The 18,957-nt window shown below is 51.9% G+C and overlaps 2 protein-coding genes across 3 annotated transcripts in view; both read left to right on the top strand.

The window, feature by feature from the left end:
* LMTK2 (lemur tyrosine kinase 2) overlaps nucleotides 1-13,747 on the top strand; it is an 82,350-nt gene extending 68,603 nt beyond the window's left edge. For both annotated transcript variants that reach the window (XM_013047071.2, XM_004774962.3), the window contains exons 11-14: nucleotides 1,567-4,549; nucleotides 8,321-8,453; nucleotides 8,768-9,010; nucleotides 9,925-13,747. In XM_013047071.2, coding sequence (XP_012902525.2) covers nucleotides 1,567-4,549; nucleotides 8,321-8,453; nucleotides 8,768-9,010; nucleotides 9,925-9,953 — 3,388 coding nt within the window. In that variant the 3' untranslated portion in view covers nucleotides 9,954-13,747. The remainder of the gene's footprint in view (nucleotides 1-1,566; nucleotides 4,550-8,320; nucleotides 8,454-8,767; nucleotides 9,011-9,924) is intronic.
* Nucleotides 13,748-15,035: 1,288 nt separating this feature from the next.
* Nucleotides 15,036-18,930, top strand: BHLHA15 (basic helix-loop-helix family member a15). Its single transcript, XM_004774959.2, has 2 exons — nucleotides 15,036-15,141; nucleotides 15,993-18,930. The coding sequence occupies exon 2, from the start codon at nucleotides 16,046-16,048 to the stop codon at nucleotides 16,607-16,609; it is 564 nt and encodes a 187-aa protein (XP_004775016.1). The 5' UTR covers nucleotides 15,036-15,141; nucleotides 15,993-16,045; the 3' UTR covers nucleotides 16,610-18,930.
* The last annotated feature ends 27 nt before the right edge of the window (nucleotides 18,931-18,957 follow it).

The raw sequence follows: 18,957 nt of genomic DNA, 5'->3' as shown, positions 1-18,957 counted from the left end.
TTTAAACAATAAATGTTATGAAAAGCAGATATTAGTATATTATTCACAACTGACTATAAATTTAACATCTCTTTCTAAAATTTAAAGTTTTTTTTTTTTAAATGTGTAGAACAAGTAGGGGTTTATGAATTACATGCAATGAAGTCTGAACTAATTTAGAAAAGTCAATATTAAGGGAAGTTTCCTCTTGTGGAATTGCTTTCAAATGAGACTCTTTTTTGTAAGTAATACCTAATAACGGGAGAAAAGAGCATAGAAAGGATAATATTTAAATAGAAAGCAGAAGCTAATTTGCATAATGTATGTTGACATTTGCAAAACAGATTTACTTCTTACGAGTCTTCAGACCAGTTCTTACTGCACAGACAGTTCAGATCAGGTTTACCTCTTCCTAAGCCTCTGCACCAGCACGTGCCCCATGCACACGGCCTCTGAAGCCCCTGCGTTTAGGCATTGCTCAGCTCCCCACGCTGCTGGAACCCATTTCACCCAGGATAACTGGACCCAGACTCTAGACATTTAAGACTTCGATGTCATCTTTGTCTTCCCTTCTGTTCATTTCACCGGCTTGAGATGTCAGCTGTATTCAGTCAACCCTTCGAAGACCCAGCTCCTGGTCGCTGGCTTCTCTGGACTTCATATTCTCCCCTTTCCCTCCACTTCCAGCTACTTTTCTGATCTAAGGAAACCATGTGCTACATAATATTGTGTTACTTTTTACTGGGTGGAATAGTTACAGATGAGTTAGGACAGAATTTATCTCCGAGAATGCTTGCAACATAAAGTGAGTAAATCTAAAAATGTGAGACAAGTCCATTCTTGACCACACAGGATACCTGTGATAATTTCTGAAAGAAGAGATCATGTTAAAACTCTTTTTAGGGCGCCTAGGTAGCGCAGTTAGTAAAGTGACTGCCTTTGGCTCAGGTCATGATCCCGGAGTTCCGGGATCGAGTTCCGCATCGGGCTCCCAGCTCCAAGGGAGTCTGCTTCTACCTTGATCTTCTTTCCTCTCAAGCTCTCTCTCACTGTCTCTCAAATAAATAAATAAAATCTTTTTTTGTTGTTGTTTTTAAGATTTTATTTACTTATTTGACAGAGGGAGAGAGATCCCAAGTAGGCAGAAAGGCAGGCAGAGGGAGAGGGGGAAGCGGGCTCCCCGCTGATCAGAGAGCCCGATGCGGGGCTCAATCCCAGGACCCTGAGATCATGACCCGAGCCAAAGGCGAAGGCTTATTTAAACCCACTGAGCCACCCAGGTACCCCAATAAATAAAATCTTAAAAAACAACTGTTTCTAAATTCTGGGGCTAAGTCACTGGATACACACCAGAAAAACAAATGATAGTCACGGATACTGTGAAGTGTTCTGGGAACACAAAAAACTAGGTGGCATGATTTTTATATTTCTTTATTTCCTCTTTCCCTGTGAACTGATATGGTCAACAGTGATCATAGCATAGAAGCTTCTCAGGTGTTGAGTTGGCTTAGGAATCCTTGTGAAGTCCTTTCTTATTTTAAAGCAATCTATTGTCCATCCATTAATTTCTTCTCAATTCTCGCGCAGGTATGAAGTTTTACAGTTCTGTTGGCTGTCGCCAGACAAGAGACCGGCAGCTGAGGATGTGCATAGATTGCTCACGTACCTGCGGATGCAGAGCCAAAGGGACTCCGAAGTCGACTTTGAACAGCAGTGGAATGCTCTTAAACCAAATACAAATAGCAGAGACACTTCAAGTAATGCCGCGTTCCCAATTCTTGACCATTTCGCCCGGGATCGGCTAGGCCGAGAGATGGAGGAGGTCCTCACCGTGACTGAGACCAGCCAGGGCCTGAGCTTCGAGTATGTCTGGGAGGCGGCTAAGCACGACCACTTTGACGAATGCGGTCGGGGCGCCCCAGACGAAGCCTTGTCCTACACAAGCATCTTCTTCCCGGTTGAAGTGTTTGAGAGTTCACTTTCAGATCCCGGGCCAGGGAAACAGGACGACAGTGGCCAGGATGTCCCCCGTGGGGCCCCCGGAGTGGTTCCTGTGTTTGATGCCCACAACCTTTCTGTTGGAAGTGACTATTACATCCAGCTGGAAGAAAAAAGTGGGAGCAACTTGGAGCTTGATTACCCACCCGCACTGCTCACCACAGAGATGGATAACCCAGAGAAGACCAGTGATGAGACGTCCCAGTTTCTGACACTCAAGAATCTTGAATTCGAGGAGTCCAGTACAGATGAGGATTTCTTCCAAAGCAGTGCAGAGCCCAAAGATTCCAGCATCCCCGAGGACGTACATGTTCCCAGGGGCCCCGAGAGCCCATTCAACAGTATATTTAATGATCTGGACAAATCAGAGGATCTGCCCAGTCATCAAAAAATATTTGACTTAATGGAATTAAACGGAGTTCAAACCGACTTGAAGCCGACCGCTTTAAGTTCAAGTCTGGATCCCTCTAGAGAGTCAGTAACAGCGTGCCACTTGGAGAAAGAAAAGCCCCGTAAGCTTTTTGACTGCGAGCCTCTTTGCTTATCAGAAAACCTTCTGCACCAGGATAATTTTGATCCACTGACTGTTCAAGAATTGTCGGAAAACTTTTTATTTCTTCAAGAGAAAAACTTACTAAAAGACTCATTGTCTAGCAAAGAACATGTAAACGATCTTCAAACAGAACTTAAAAATGCTGGTTTCGCTGAAACAATATTAGAAACTCCACATAGAAATTCTTCAGATCCTGAAGTTAAGCTTGCTGAAAATAAACCAGACTTTTCTTTGTTGCAGGAAAACCTAAGCACAAAGAGTAAAGATACAGGTGTCGTGTTGAAGGACAACACGTTGAACACCTCATCGCCGTCGTCCCCGGAAGTGCAGGTACCTCCTACCTCTCTCAAAACAGAAGGAACGCCTCACCATGTACCTCCAGATACGTTCCTAAAGCAGGGAGAACCCACATGTTCTGATGTCAGTGTCCACGAAGACTGTCTCTGCCAAGAAATCAGTCCAGACTCTGTGGCCATCACAGTTGTAGTTCCCTCAGCTGATGCCAAAGCACACGGCATTGGCGACAGGTCCCATGACTTGACCCATCTAGGTCAAGAGGCCTTGAGACTGACCAAAAGTGACTCGGTTCTCGTTGATGACGTTTTGGCCAATAAGGTGAGTATAGGAAGTAGTCTTCCAGAATTGAGACAGAACTTACAAAACCAGCCCCTTTCAGAAGACCATCACAGCAATAGTCTGCTGGAGAAAAACGCGGAAGCTGTGGAGACTTTGAGTCAGCTGCATTGTAAAGATGCTACAAAAGAGGGGGGCTTGGTATCCGCCTTCTCCTCAGACTCAACCAGTCAAGACAGCCTTCTAGAAGACAGCTTGTCAACACCCATTCCGACTTCAGAGCAGTCTGTGGAGACCCCAGACTCTCTGGATTCTGTGGATGTCCATGAAGTTTTATTGGGTTCTTTAGGCTCTCACACGCCTCAGAAACTCTTGCCCCCCGATAAGCCTGCCGACAGTGGCTACGAGACAGAGAACTTGGAGTCCCCTGAATGGACTCTGCACCCTGCTGCTGACAGCGCCTCAGCCTCAGAGGCGGCCACAGCGGGTGACAACAGTCATGGCAGTTTGCCTCCCAACCCGGTCATTGTCATCTCAGACACAGCCGATGGCCACAGAGGTACAGAAGTGACCTCGCAGACTTTCGCAGCTGGCTCTCAGAGCTCATACCGAGACTCTGCTTACTTCTCAGATAACGACTCTGAGCCAGATAAGAAGTCGGAGGGGGTCCCGGGACCCTCAGCCTCAGCCTTGGAATTGGTAACAGATCAGCCCCTGCCTGAGCCGGTCATCCCAGAGCAGAGTCCTGGCGCCAAGGACGGTTGCCTGGAAACCGGACAGTGCCAGCCAGACCAAAGCTGTCTACCTGCCTCGCAGGATTCCAGTCCCCTGGAATCGAGAGAAACGTCAGAACCGGCACCAACTGATGTTTCCAAGCAGACGCCTCCTCCTGAAGACGAGGCTGGCAGTCCCTTGAGTTTGTTGAACTCCGAGCTGAGCAGCGGTGAGGACTTTGAGGCACAAGAGGAGCGCTCCTGCACGCTCGCCTCCACTGGAACCAACACCAACGAGCTCCTCGCCTTCGCAAACTCCGCCCTCTGCTCCGGCAGCGCGTCAGACCTGACGGTGGAGAAGTCCTTGTGCGGCCATGCCGAGGGCCCCAAGCTGAAGGAGCCAGATATCGAAGGGAAATACCTGGGGAAACTCGGTGTGTCGGGCATGCTCGACCTCTCCGAGGACGGCATTGACGCAGACGAGGAAGATGAAAACAGTGACGACTCCGACGAGGACCTGCGGGCCTTTAACCTGCACAGCCTCAGCTCCGAGTCGGAGGACGAGACCGAGCACCCCGTGCCCGTGATCCTCAGCAACGAAGATGGGAAGCACTTACGGAGCCTGTTGAAACCCTCGGCCACTGGTGCGGTTGATCAGCTCCCAGATGACTGGAAAAAAGAAAAGAAGGCGGTGACATTTTTCGATGATGTCACAGTCTATCTGTTTGACCAGGTACCTGTTAATCTCCAAACTATTATATTAGAAAAATTCCAAGGTGTGTTAGGAAATCGATTGTGCTTTGTTTTCCTGATAGCTGTTTTGAGGCCACCAACTGTTTTATGATTCCTCAAAAATAGGAATTGGGGGGGCCTGGGTTAAGCTTCTGCCCTCGGCTCAGGTCATGATTTCAGGGTTCTGAGATCAAGCCCCACATTGAGCTCCCTGCTTATAGGGAGCTGTTTCTCCCTCCCTCCCCACCGGTGCCCCGCTCGTGTGCACGCGCACGCTCTCTCCCTTGCTCTCAAATAAATAAAATAGGAAATTGGGGTTGGTCACAGTTCTGAGAATACGCAGAAATGCAGTTTGGACAAGGAACTCCTATTAAGTGACGAGAAGGAGACCTGGATGCCCTTTCTGGGTTTGTTGGCAGAGTTCTACTGAAATTAGCTACTCTTTACAGACCAAGTTTGTATAACCCAGCAGTTGGCAGCAGTAGCCAGCACGCAGGTGCAAGCTGGAACAGTCCGTGGCTCACAGGTGGCTCCGGAGGTGCTGGCCAGCCACGGCCCCTGTGGATCGGGTCCAGGCAGTGGCAGAGTCTGAGGCCCTCACACCCTCCTGTGCCTGCTGAGCGCGGCTCTGTGAGCTCACGCTTCAGCCTCTCTGCAAATGAAGGGCTGAAGATGTTCTCGTATCCGTTCATTGATTTCTAGGCGAATTCGGTTACTTACAGTCAGAGAGCATGTTTGGTATGGCTTCGGTTCCTCTAAACTTACAGAGGTTTGTTTTAAGAGCCAGGCCACGGTCTATCTTGGTTAATGTTCCCATGTGTACTTGAAAGAATGTGCCTAAGGGATGCCTGGGGCCTCAGTTGGTTAAGCATCTGCCTTCAGCTCAGGTCATGATCCTGGAGAGCCAGGATTGAGTCAGGCATCAGGCTTACTGCTCAGTGGGGAGCCAGCTTCTCCCTCTGACCCTCCCCTTGCTTGCATGGTTGCACATGCTCTTTCTTTCTCTTCTCTCTCTCAAATAAATAAATTAAAATAAAATAAATAAATACATCTTTAAAAAAGAAAAAAAATCTTAAAAAAAGAAAGAAAGAATGTGCCCATCAGGTATAGATGGTTGGTAGTGTTTGCTGCTTCTACACTGCTGCTGATTTTCCTGTGTGCCCGGAGTTCCCTCTGTGGCCAGAGAGAGAGTTGTTGAAGTCGCCAGCTGCAGTTGTGAATTTGACTCTCTTCTTCATTTCTGTTCATTTGTCCTTTCTCTGTTTTGTGGCTCTGTTGTTAGCTTCATGCACGTTTAAGATCACTAGATCTTGCAAAGGTCGAATTGACCTGTTTGCTCTTCTGTAATGTTCTTCTGTATTCCTTTGTTGATACTCAGATAGCCTCTCCGGTTTTCCCTCCATTGGTATTTGCATGAGGTATATTTCTTCATCCTTATACTTTTAGTCTTACGTCGTTATGTTTGACATAGCAAAGAGATTCTTGTGAATAGCAAAGAGATTAAGTCTAAGTCTGAAAAACTTCTCTTAATTGATGGTTTTAAGCCACTTTTAATAAAATTGGTCTTATTGAATTTTGGTGTAGCATTTTGTTCGCTGTTTCTCTTTGTTTCTCTGGTTCTTGCTTCCTTCTTGCTGCCTTCTTTGTGGTAATTTAAGCATTTTTTAATATTAATCTTTGAATTTATCGCATTTTTTTGCTGTGTATCTTCTCTCAGTATAGTTTTGTAGTGGTTTGGAGGATTACAATACACATAGTTTTTACAGTCTACTTCGAGTCACCGTATCAGGTGGGATGCAGAAACCTTATTACCATTGTCTGGTACAGTCCACTCACAAGCCCCGTCCCACAGTGTGCGCATTTCACTCCCAGTGATCAAACAAGTTTTAAGAAACTCAAGGGGAGACTGATAGGTTCTGTTGAACCAGACCATCCCTACTGTTTCTCTTTTCATTTATGATGTTCCAGGATTCTTTCCTTTCTGTTGGAAGAAATTTGTTTGGCCATTTTTTCCCCGTTTCTTTTGTTTGTTTGTGTGTGTGTTTTTAAATCAAACCTACTGACAACAGATTATCTTCGTTTTCCTCATTCCTTAAGGATATTTTCTCTGAATATAGAATTCTGAATTGACCATTCTCTTCTCTCAGTATTATGTCTGATTGCTGTCAGGACTTTTCTCTTTGGAAAATTTCTTTTTCTTCTTAGCAGTTGGATTATGGCCATAGATTTCTTTGAATTTACCCCATTTCCAATTTGCTGAGCATCTTGAATCTGTAGTCTTATGTCTCACCAAATTCAAGAACTTTTCAGCCAGTATTTCCCCAAATGGGTCCCCTCCTGCTGGTACGCCAATGTCAGGCCGCTGTGTGTGGTCGATTGGCTCTTTCTTCAGTTTTCCTTACTGTGCAGATTGGCTCGTTTCTGTTGCTCTCCTTCAGAGGCATCCACTCTTTGTCATCTCTGTTCTGATATTAAGTCCATCTATGGGGTTTTTAGGTTTCGGCTGCTGTATTTTTGTTTTGGAATTTGCATTTAGTTATGGTTTTTATCATCTGTTCTTTTGCCAAGACTCTCATCTATTTACATTCACTTCAAGAACATTTGCCCTTGCCTGTGGAAGCGTTTTCATGACACCTTTTCAGAGAATCCCAGCATCTGTGTCACCCTGGCACGGCATCTGTTGACCGTCGTCGTCTCTGTGAATTGAGGTTTTCTTGATTAAAATCCTTGACTGATTTTAGATTGTATCCTTACTGTGTTCGTGACTTTGTCTCGTTTAGACTCTAAGGAGACGGCAGAGATTTCTGTTCTAGCAGGCATTTACCCATCGGGATTCAGGTCACAAGTTCTAACCGTCCTCCTGTGGATTGGGGTCACCCTTCCAAAGCTTTTGCTGTACTGTTTGAATCTGTCCTCAGCATGTCCTCCCCTGGCCAGGATGGGTCTTGGCAGTGGTCTGCCCCGCGGTTCAGTTCTTAGAGCTTTGGTGTGTGCTGTTGAGTCAGCTCTACCAGGCGCAGCTCGGAGGTAGTTACAGCGGGAGCTCATAAACTTGATGGGGTCTCTTTCCTGAACTCCTCCCTCTCCATGGTGTCCCCAGAACCGCGCCCCCCCCCTCCACCCTGTGCTCCAGCTGAAGAGCGGAGGCTTTCCTTAGTATGTTCTACGGCACGGTTTATGCCGCTGAGAAGCAGTGGGCTTCTCCTCACCCTCTTGGGATCCCAGTTCCTTCTTTTTGGAGAGGGAGGTCACCTCCCTCAGGATATAGGTGTCTGTCACCCCGGGATTGCTCAGGGCTAGGGAGCAAGAGAATGGAGGGAAAAAAAATCTGGAATTCCCCCCTCGCCAGCCCCCAAGGGTCAGAAGACCCCCTGCCTGCTTCAGAACCAGAACCAAAGGGCTTCTGGAGGTCTCTCCGTCCACCCCAGTGGCCACTTTGGATCTCGAGCTGTGCTGGGTCCAGCCCAGAGCCATTGAGGCAGGGGCAGTGGGAGGACAGCACACTGTGGCTGCTTTGGTGTACTTCGAGTTCTGGTGTTCTTTCCCAGCCGGCCTGCTACTGTTTACTTTCCGGAGGCCTCCAGCAGCTGCTGCGCGCGTTCTGCCCAGCTGCCAGAGCCGCTTCAGTGGGGGAGACGGGACTGTGCAGCTTCCCCAGGCCCGGAACGCACCCTGTGCGTCAGACATGGTGCCAGCCTGTCACGTGTACACGGGAGAGGGGCGCTCTCGCGAGCTGGCCTTCGCAGATAGCAGTTTCTCTTTGACTTTTCAGGAGACCCCAACCAAAGAGCTGGGGCACTGCGGAGGAGATGCACACGGCCCGGAGTTGAACAGCCCAGCACCTTCTTCAGGCTCCCCCTACCTGAGCAGGTGCATAAATTCGGAAAGCTCAACTGATGAAGAAGGTACGTCACTTCATTGATGGGTTTAAAAAGAAACTGAAAAACAGGGCGGTGTGAATTAAGGTGAACTTTTCGGAGGAGAACATCATGGATTGTTTTAAATGGCTCTGTTTCGGCCCACCCCACCCCCCCCCCCAGCCAAATACCCGGAGCAGCTGTGCCATCTGTCAGGCCCAAGTCGGTTTTGGTTGATCTGCAGAGCACACCTGTGTTCCTGTCCCCCACTCCACCACAGCACCCCCTCACCGTCCCGCCCCAACTCTCTGTTCTTTATCATGAAATCATAAAGGAGAACTGTTTTTATTTTTTCCTTTTAGGTGGAGGCTTTGAGTGGGATGATGACTTCTCCCCCGACCCTTTTATGTCGAAGACAACAAGTAACCTTCTTAGTTCCAAGCCTTCTCTTCAGACATCCAAGTACTTCTCGCCGCCTCCGCCGCCCCGGAGTGCGGAGCAGAGCTGGCCTCACACACCGCCGTATTCCAGATTCTCCATCTCTCCCGCCAACATCGCCAGCTTTTCTCTCACACACCTGACGGACTCGGACATCGAGCAGGGAGGTGAGAGGGGGGCGGGGGGCCAGCCCGTGAGACCTTCCCTGCCGGACCTGCGTGCTTTTTAGCTGGGTGCCTTCCTAGTGCAGAGTAGATTGTAAGAAGATTATTTTATAAAGCCTTCACAGCCTCGAGAGCCGCGTCCCTCGTGTGTGGGCCTCTGTCCCTCTGCACGCTGACTGCTACTTGAGCTGTTCCCTCCCGGCCCCTGGCCTGCCCGTGGCAGCATGGCTCCAGCGTATCTGCCACCTTTTTTCCTCCTTTTTCCACTTTTGCCACAACCCCCCCTCACACCCCGCCCATCTCTGCTGCTTTCCCCCAGAGAGAAGCCCTTCTTAAAAACACTTGGCCTGAGAGACTGGGATTGAGCCCAGATGTGCTCTGGCTCTTCCCGGGGAGTATTGATTTTGCCATTAAGTCCTGGTCTTGTGTGATAGCAGAGGTCTGGGTGGGAAGTCACGGGCCAGGGCGCATTTGAAGTGGTCTTATCTGAACATGTGGATCCTTTGTTCCCCAGAACCAGATTGGAAGATAAATGTTAATAGGTACATTTTTTGATTTGAAGTTTGCCGTTCAAATACTAACTATGAAATATAAAGAGCTTTCACTTGTGTTCGTGCTCTGTTGAACTGTGCCGATTAGATAATGCCCATTACCTAGGGATCTGTCAGAGATCGGGGCTGGCTTTCTCCTGTGCCCTAAGCATGGTCCCTGAGCCGCGTGCGAGCTGAGCAGATGTGTGTGCGGGAGTGTGGCAGGTGCTGCTGTCCCAGGAAGCTCCGCGGCTCACGCAGGTGGTGGGCAGCCCCACTCCCAGCTTCAGTTCCTCTTTCTGGAGCGCGGGTCAGAGGCTGTCCACACTATTTTTATCTGTGCCGATCACTTCACAAACCCACCTTTGCTTGTATTCCCTGTAATAGGAAGCAGCGAAGACGGAGAAAAGGATTAGGTGGACGCGGATGCGCTCCCAGGTCCCGGGCTGCTCCCCCAGGGCGGCATTCCTGCGCGGAGCCCAGCAGTGACATCCCCTCCACGTCGGCTGCAGCGGGCCCGGCCCAGGAGAGAGACTCAGGCGGCCAGGAGGGAGCTGCGTTGGCTCCATGCCCACGGCAGGAAGCCCGGCCAGGGAGGTCCGGTGGCCACGCTCATGCACCAGAGGTGCTCGCGCCCTGGTCGTCCTTGGGGAGCATCAACCCTGCTCCGGTGTGTGGGAACTGTAGGCTCCGGGTTGTTTCTGGTTTCCATGTGGAGTGTTCTCTCACTGCACAACTGTGCATCCCTTCTGGGCGCGAGGGCCCAGAGGAGCACGATGGGAATGGGCCCCAGTGAGCCATATTTATTATTTTTAAAGAAATCACTAATTGCTTTCTGTAATTGCACTGTGGATAAATGTTCTAAGAGTACCTGATATTGTACAGAATCTTAAATTATTCAAGGAAAATAAGGCAGGTCAAGCTGGTGCTATCCACTGGTTTGATTTCTTTCTCTGTTTTATAGTTTGTTTGCTCTGCATGGTACTTGTAAAGTTTAAATATTTTGAGTGTTCTGCTGTCTAGAGTTGTTGGAATTGTACATATGGTACTTTTTCGTAAATGATACATGATTCCGAATGTTAGTGTTTTTTGTTCTTATAGGAAATATTTTTGATGAGTCCAAAAAGACTGCTTCGTTCTGTTTGACCGAATGAAACACACATTTGTCTCTTTCTATAACGCAGGTTGTAGCAGGGGAGGCTTCTCTGAGCAGTCTCTGAGACCTCTGAGGGGTCTTGGAGCTCCTCCTTGTGATTCTCCCACCCCACTGCCCCATTTTTTTAAACCCTTCAGTAAAACTTGACAGGTGGTTCACCCCGGAACTCAGCTTCGGTGTCCTGCCCCCTCCCTGGGGACCCGCAGGCCCCTCCCTCTGTGCCGCGCTCTGCTGTGGCCCCTGTGCCACTTGCCCCCCAGGCCGGCTCAGCTGCTTGGTGTTTGGAAGCACAGGCGGCTGTGGCTTCGGTGTCCTTGTAGCGCCTTCCTGCAGACGGTGCCGAACTCTGAAGAGGAAGCTGCCCACACGGGTCTCTGCTTGCCGAGGACAGTCTGAGTTCATGCTGTTTGTGCACACTACGTGTTGGGCTTTCACATAACGTCCGGAGGTGAATTTTCCTGGAAGAACTACTCTGTGTCATGGCCGGCTGCAGCTGGGCTCCATAACCGGGTAGATACATTACATCCCGTGGCCGGGAGGAAGGATGAGGGACAGTGGCGGAGCCTGCGCAGCCAGCACGTCCTCCTGCTTGGAAGCTTGGGCAGCCACATGTGGCTGTCCCACCCAGACGCAGCCCTGAGACTTACCTGCACCGACCCTTCCCTTCCACATTAAGCACCACGTTCTCCCCTTGCCTTGAAAGGGACCGAGTGTGTCCAGCGTTGCCTCCTAATGTTGCCGGGAATAATAGGGTGTTCACGATAAAAAGCTGACCTCATTCTGCAGTCTGAGTTCTGCCTTGACATCAGGAAGTTTCCAGGGGCTAGAGCAGTGTGTGCTGAAGGAGGGTTGGCATGTCTGCCATGAAGCCGTGTATATCGGGGTCGGGCGTTGGATCTGTGTCCACCACATGCTGGCCTTCACCCCAAATGTTTTCCGGTGCTGATTTGCTTCCCTGACTCCAGTGTAACACAGGTCCACTGGAGCTGCGTGATAGAAATCCCAGCAATGCTGGTCCTAGCGTGAGATGCAAGTGTATATTGGCTAGAGTTTACAAAGTGAATTATGACCTTTATTGTTCACTCCACTAACATTTTATACTAGCAATAACTTTCCAGAGCAAGAACTCAGAATGGAGAAAGAGCCTCCATTACCCTCCACTTGGTGTGAGTGGGGAGCACAGCCAGGAGAGTGGGGTCTTGGGATGTGCATACTGAACAAGAAAAAGTTAATAGGGCATTAGAAGGTGATTTTGCCAAAACTATCATAACTCTGAATTTCTTGCTATGAAGACTTCTTGAATTTCCTGAATTTTTACATCTATCAGTCTTTGTTGAGAGCTACAGGAGAGGTGATAATTAATACAAGTTTTTTCAAACTTTAACAAGTTCAGATTTAATGACTACAGTCAAGCAGATCCATAGAATATATAGTCTTCTTGTATAATCAGCCCGGGATAAATTTATTGCTATTCAGGGGCTATACCTTTTTCACTATGATTAAGAAGATTTTAACAACCTAATTCCCATTTTAATTTATTTTAGGTCTATCTTACTGTCATGAATAATTGCCAAAAGAAAGCATTTTATACATTGAGTTGGGGGGCGGGGGTTGGAGTAGTAAATCTTACTGTGGTGTTGCATGGTGGGGAAGATTTTATATTTATAATAAACACGTGAGTCAACATGTTCTTTTGAAATCTCAAGCAATACATGGGAAACCAATTATGTAGATTAGAATTTTCAGCCCATCTTTGAGGTGTCAGCATGTGCTTTGTTGTTCAAGTCAGGTTTTTTTGTGTTTTTTTGTTTCGTTTTTTTGGTTTTTTTGCTTTTTACTATGTTGGTTACCAACAGTGGGTTTTAAAAAGGAACTTGTTCTAAAAAGTTATGCAATGAAATGAATCAGTGTCATTCTCCAGATAAAATGGGTGAGATAGGTACTACCAGTTCACAGTGGTATTTCCTGGCTGCCTTTGGAATCTATCAGGTTTTAATTAGTGCTACTCTGGTGGAGTTCACATATTTTAAATCCTATAATAAAAATAATCTGACCTTCATTTCCTTCCTAGCTAGATGTTAATTTGTGTTATCGAATGAACCTGTCATAAGCCAGAAAAAGAAATGTTAAAAAAATGATAAAGTGCTCCCCAAATCCTTCTGGAACTTGGACTGTGCGTCTGGGTAAGAAGCCATTCATCTTAACGGTGAAGCAGCTCCACGAAGCTGAATTGAAAACAGAACATTCGTTCTATTTTTAAATGTACAGGTGATTGTTTGTAATGAAGTGGGTTTTATCTCAGAAAAGTCTTTGTATGTCTTGCTGTCGTAAAACGCCTTTCAAAACCTCTCCCTGGTATTCATATTTTCCATAGGGTACCTGTAGGGTCAGTGACTTACTGCATGTCTGTCCTGAGGGCCTGGGGCACAAGGGAGGCAGCTTCTGGTTTTACCCTACTCAGCCCATGGTTTGACAATTCCGGAAGTGAACCCAGTGTTAGTCTCCAAACATTGGGCTTCAGTGATGGGGGCTTCAGAAGAGTAGCCTTATGAGAAGTAGCCTTAAAATAAGAATGGGTAACTCAGTGACCTCAGACTGCAGTCTCATAAACGATAATCCTAATAGCGGGGTTGGCTCCGGTTTTGGCTATTAACAAAGAAACTCCTCTTCAGTACACAGATAAATTCTGAAAGATGTGTAGACAGTATTGAATTACCAACAACCTGTTACCTGAATGACTTGACCTAGGTTGTTTGGGCTCACACAAGTGCAGACAGACCTCACCAATGGGCCCTGCGTGCCTCCACTGTTGAATCCCTTCTCCAAGTGAAGACCCACGGGGGCAGTCACACCCACGCGGCTTCCCTGTTGTGCTTGACACAGTTGTGAGAGGTTCACGGCAATATCACCGCTAATGAACTTTCAGTTTAAATTGTGTACATTTTTAAATTGTAAGATTTTTACTGTATATTGATGCATAGTGTGATTCAATAAATTGCTTGTAATTTAAAAACTATTTAATATTCAAAATAAATATAGTTATATATTTATAAACTCTGTTGCTGCGTTTCTTCCCTGGGTTTTCCCCCTGCTGTGTGAGGCCCAGGGCGGGTGACCTGGCACTGCCCTGTCCTGGGCAGTAGCAGCCAGTGGCCCTGGGTCATTCACTGCCCCAGTCCCTGGAGAAAATGTGCCCTTTTCCATGGCCTACATCCCCCACGCTTCCGAGGAGGCAAAAGTCTGCATAATCACTGGAAAACAGAACTTGCAAATATGCTTGTGCTTCCTCAAAGTGCAATTGGAAGCCTTTACTGATGAGATTCAGAAAGAGGCACTTTAATTTCTGATACACAACCTGTACTAAGCTGTAAGCAAGAGGCTAATCAGCTCAGCACCAGCCTTTCTGTGCCTCTGTGGCCCTCCCTGCCCTGTCTCAGCCGCCAGCGGAGGACAGTAACAGCCTCCTACCAAGCCGGTCTGGCCCCTGACTTACTCTGTCACACTAACTCCCCTGAGAACCTTAACGGCTAGATGGAGACCAGGAGCACCCCTGTGAGCCCCTCTGAGAAGTGCCAGATCAGCGCTGGCCCTGATTCTGCTGGTCACGAGGGGCGGGAGGCCAGGCCCACGCGGGACCTCAAGGCCCTGCAGGTGTGCCCCATCAGCCTGGAAAAACCCCTGAGCCAGAGGCTGCTTTAAACAACTTTTCACGCTCCTTTGAAGGGTAAGGAAACCGAGGTAGGCGGGCCGGCGATTAAGTAGAGCAGGTGGATGGAAGCCGGGTTTGAGCCCAAACTGAGTGCACCTCTCGCCCCGCTGGAGACCTCTTGAGACCGATGACCACCACGTATGTCCCCGTGACCCGCACGCAGCGGCCGAGCAGGCGCTCCGCGGGGCAGGGCTCCGCCCACTCGCCCCTGGACCTGCGCCCTGCGGAGTGCTGGCAGTCCTCCGTCGGGGGTTCGGGGGAGGCTCGGGAAGCCCCCGGAGCTTCAAAGGCTGCTGCCCCTTTGAGAAAGCATTGTTACTGCAAAATGGCTTTTCCGCCAACTCTCCGGGCTTCCGCTGGCGGTGCCAGCCTTCACCTCAAGGCCAGGTGCCGCGGCCGGGCGCGCTCCCGGGGCTTCCCTCCGCGCCCGCGGGCTCGCAGACGCCTCAGTCTCCCACTCCGCCGAATGGGCTCCAAGCTGCGGCTCCGCGCGGCGGGCCAGCGGCGGCCGCCTGGAGTGCAGGGGCGCCGCCGGCCCGCCCTCCCACCGCCCGCAGGTGCGCCTCCGCCCCCCCCCGCCCCCCCCAGCCGCCGGGCAGGGACACGCGCGCACCGGCCCCGCCCCAGCCCCGCCCCGAGGGCTCATTTACATGCGGCCGCGGCCCCGCCCGGGGCGGCTAAAGCGACGTGTCCTTGTCCCCCGTGGGCAGCCCCGGCGCGTGCAGCTGCGGATCTCCAGGTAACTGGGGGTGGGGGATCCCTGTGGGGCCGAGGGGCGAGGACCGAGGGGCGGAACCTGGTGGGGTCAGCGTGGGGGGGGGTGGAAACGTAGGGGGGGGTGGGCCGTCCACGTGGTGGGACTGGGGGCTGTGGCAGGCTCTGGCCACTGTCGATCTTTGACCGCGGACAGCTGCCCCATGTCCTCAGCGGTTGTGGCCCCAATGTCTTCCCTGCATGTGTGACAGCCAACGGTCAGCCAGCCAGTGAGGTGGCTGGAGTGGGCACCTGTCGATTAGGCGCCAGGGGGGGAGACACAGCAACCTCTGGCAGACCTCCTCCCTGAGCTGGAGTCCTGCCACGTCTCTGGGTGGTCTGAGAAAAGTGCTGAAGGCCACCTAAGCCCAGGGGGCAGTGAGGGGCAGGGGCCGGAGAATGGGCCCGGGATCAGCGCATGTGGAGTCCAGAGTGGGAGACACAGCAACCTCTGGCAGACCTCCTCCCTGAGCTGGAGTCCTGCCACGTGTCTGGGTGGTCTGAGAAAAGTGCTGAAGGCCACCTAAGCCCAGGGGGCAGTGAGGGGCAGGGGCCGGAGAATGGGCCCGGGATCAGCGCATGTGGAGTCCAGAGTGGACACCAGGTCAAAGAGAAGTGTGGGGGGTCGCTGTGAGGTCAAACTGGAATGGCCAGAGGGTTGGGGTGAGGGTTCCATGTGTGAGGGGGAAGGGGCCTGGGGTCACTGTGCACCACGTGGTCAGCTGCCACTGGACAGGGAGGGGGCCGCCGGGCATGGCTGCCCCGGGTGTCTGCTGGGCGTCCTAAGCATCCACACCTGCTGTGTGACCCCCCAGTGGCCTGTGTTCTGGATTTCAGTTCCAAGGGCCTCCCTTAGAGCTACCACCTGCGGGGACAACCGGCCTGGAGCCATGAAGACCAAGAACCGGCCCCCCAGGCGCCGGGTGCCATCGCAGGACACAGAGGCCACCGCAGGGGAACGGTCCCCGGACAGGGCCCAGCAGGGGTCGGGGCCGGAGCTGGCCAAGGGTCTGCGGAGCAGGACGGCGCGGGCACAGGGGGCACGGGCGGAGGCCGGGCGCCGGCGGCCGGGGCCCTCGGGAGCCGGTGGCCGGCGAGAGAACAGCATCCAGCGGCGGCTGGAGAGCAACGAGCGTGAGCGGCAGCGCATGCACAAGCTGAACAACGCCTTCCAGGCACTGCGGGAGGTCATCCCGCACGTGCGGGCCGACAAGAAGCTCTCCAAGATCGAGACGCTCACTCTGGCCAAGAACTACATCAAGTCACTGACCTCTACCATCCTGACTATGTCCAGTGGTCGCCTCCCGGGCCTGGATGGGCCGGGCCCCAAGCTCTACCAGCACTACCAGCAGCAGCAGGCAGCTGGGGGCACCCTGGGGGCCACGGAGCCCCAGCCCGAGGGCCACCTGCACAGGTACTCCACGCAGATCCACAGCTTCCGAGAGGGCTCCTAGCGCCTGGCCTGGGGGGCAGCGGCCAGGCCCGCTCCCCCCAGCCCTGCTGCCTCCATGCCAAGAGTCCCAGATTGGTGGTGACAGCCCACGTGGACGTTGCCCCAGTGGCTCCATTTCCCTGAACACTCAGCTGCCTGCGTGGAGCACGTCCTGGCCTCCAGGGGACGAGACCAGTGAGCGGCCTGGTCTGGGCCATGGCTCCGGGCAGCATAAAGCCCAAACCGCCGCAGAGGTCCCAGGACCTGCTTTTTAATTGACTAGGGCCACAGTGGACAGGCCTTTGTAACTAAATTCTCTTCACTCCCAACTCCCTCCTGAGGCATGGGGAGATTCCAGAAAAAAGTCAGTTTTGGTAAGTTTTCCCAGCTCCTGCAGAGGCCCAGGCCCTGGAAGGGTCCTCCTCCAACCTCCAATATAGCCTCCTCATTCGGGGTAAACTGAGGCACCGAGCAAACAAAGTCCTCGGCCACAGAGCGTGGCTAAGCCAAGATGACTGACTCGTGTAATTCAGCGTGTGTCAGGTAGAAACCCCCAAGCCCCTAGAGATACTAATCCGATTACCTCAAATTAATTCTAAAGGGACCTTGGCAGGGAGAGCGGCAGGGACCTTGTCCTCGCTCCTGCAGGGTGGGGGCTCCTGACTGTGGAGGGGCTCGCAGCCTGGCACTGGGGGGCTGGGGACAGGTCTGGGAGGGAGGCTGGGAGCCACTGCCTCCCCTAAGCCGCCCACCTCCGTGTCACACAGGTTTGCTGCTTGCTGTCATACTGGTCCCTGCCGGGGACATGTCAGTGGCAGAGGGCGGTCTGACAGAAATTCAGGGTGTTCTTGGGCCCTGCTTGGAGTTGGTGACCCTGCAGGGCTGTCTGTGGGAAGGAGCCTGGGTGGCAAGAGCTCGCCTCCCTAGCCTGGTGCTGCTCCTTCAAGGCAGGCCTGGGCAGTTTGGCAGGTCCCTGGCCGCCTCAGGCCAAGCTTCCTTCTGTAGCGACAGGCTTGGCGACTTTGCTCTCAACGCCTCCTGGCATCTCTCTGCTCTCACCCCTGTGCCCACAGTCAGTATGGGGAGGGGACAGGACAAGCTTGGCAGCCTCAGGCAGGAACAGCAGTGACAGAGGCTGTGGCGAGCGAGGGTCAAGTTGACCTGGCGTATGAGGCTAGAGCTGTCCCCGAAGCCCCCAGGGACCAAGCCCCCCTCCTGGGTGGGGACCAAGGAATATGGAAGCAGGGCTGCCACCCTCCCAGCCCCAGGGGTCCCGGCCCCAACTGCTTCATCCACTGCCAGGCTTGGCGTCAGTATCAAGGACAGCAGGCGGCAGCCCTCAGAGCAGCCATTAGCCACGTTGGTCCTCACTTTCCGGGTCCAACGCTGGCTGGACCCTCCCCAGGCCCCATGAGGCGTGGTCTCGCCCTAGCCATCCTTCAGCACGGTCAGGTGCCCCCCCTCCCCAGGTGCTCCTGGCCTGCCCCTTGGAGGTGGCCCCTTGGGAAGGTCAATGCTCAGAACATTCTGCTGATGGGAGCCGGGGTTGAGGGCCGCTTGGAGCTCAGGACTGACGGGGCTCACGCTTGCTGTGGGTGACCTGGCCAGCTGGAATGCAACACAAGGCCATAGAGCTAAGTGTACCCCCCGAACTTGCTGAAGGAACCCACAAACTGAGCTGAAAGCAGCGGGAGGGGCACCCAGCAGAGGCTCTGTCCCAGAGACCGTGCCCGAAGACCAGGGGTGGTGGGAGGGTCTGTGGGTCCCCACCTTGCAGGTGACAGCTTTCAGAGCTCCTTCTGTCTCACACCGGCACCTGTGTCCACTCTGCTTCCCAGAGGGTGACCTGGGCCCAGATGTCCGGTCCTTCTTCTGCCTCGTGGCCAGAGGGCATGTGCATACCCTGTGGCCATGTCACAGAGGATGCTTGAAGGTACCAGTCGAGCTTTGGGGTGTCTGGTGATGGGCTAGTGAGGCCTGCTGCTGGGTCTGCTCCCTTTGCCCTTGTCTTGGGCACATCTGCCCTGCAAGGAAGCCCAAAGCTGGCCACCCACTGTCCCCAAACTCTGCCACCGGGCCCGCACCCACCTGTGGACCAGACCTGTGTGAGCTCTGGAGGCTGAAATCCCCAGGGACTGGAGCTGAGGAACCAGAACTGTGACCTTTCTGTGTGGGAAAACCTACCTGGAACTGAACGGCCAGTGCCCCTGCTGTAATTGTGGTAAAAATGTTTCTTAAGTGACCCAAATTTGCTTTGATTTCTCGTAATAGTCCCTTCAGAGTACTAATGAAACCAATGCTGTGTCATAAAACAAAAATAAAAAGATTCTATGACGACTGCTACTGTGGGGGAACTGTGCGTTTTCACAA

Source organism: Mustela putorius, unplaced genomic scaffold (genome assembly GCF_011764305.1).
Source record: "Mustela putorius furo isolate JIRA1106 unplaced genomic scaffold, ASM1176430v1.1 tig00000139_pilon_pilon_pilon, whole genome shotgun sequence".
NCBI classification, from domain to species: domain Eukaryota; kingdom Metazoa; phylum Chordata; class Mammalia; order Carnivora; family Mustelidae; genus Mustela; species Mustela putorius.
This window is presented reverse-complemented; position numbering and strand designations above follow the sequence as displayed.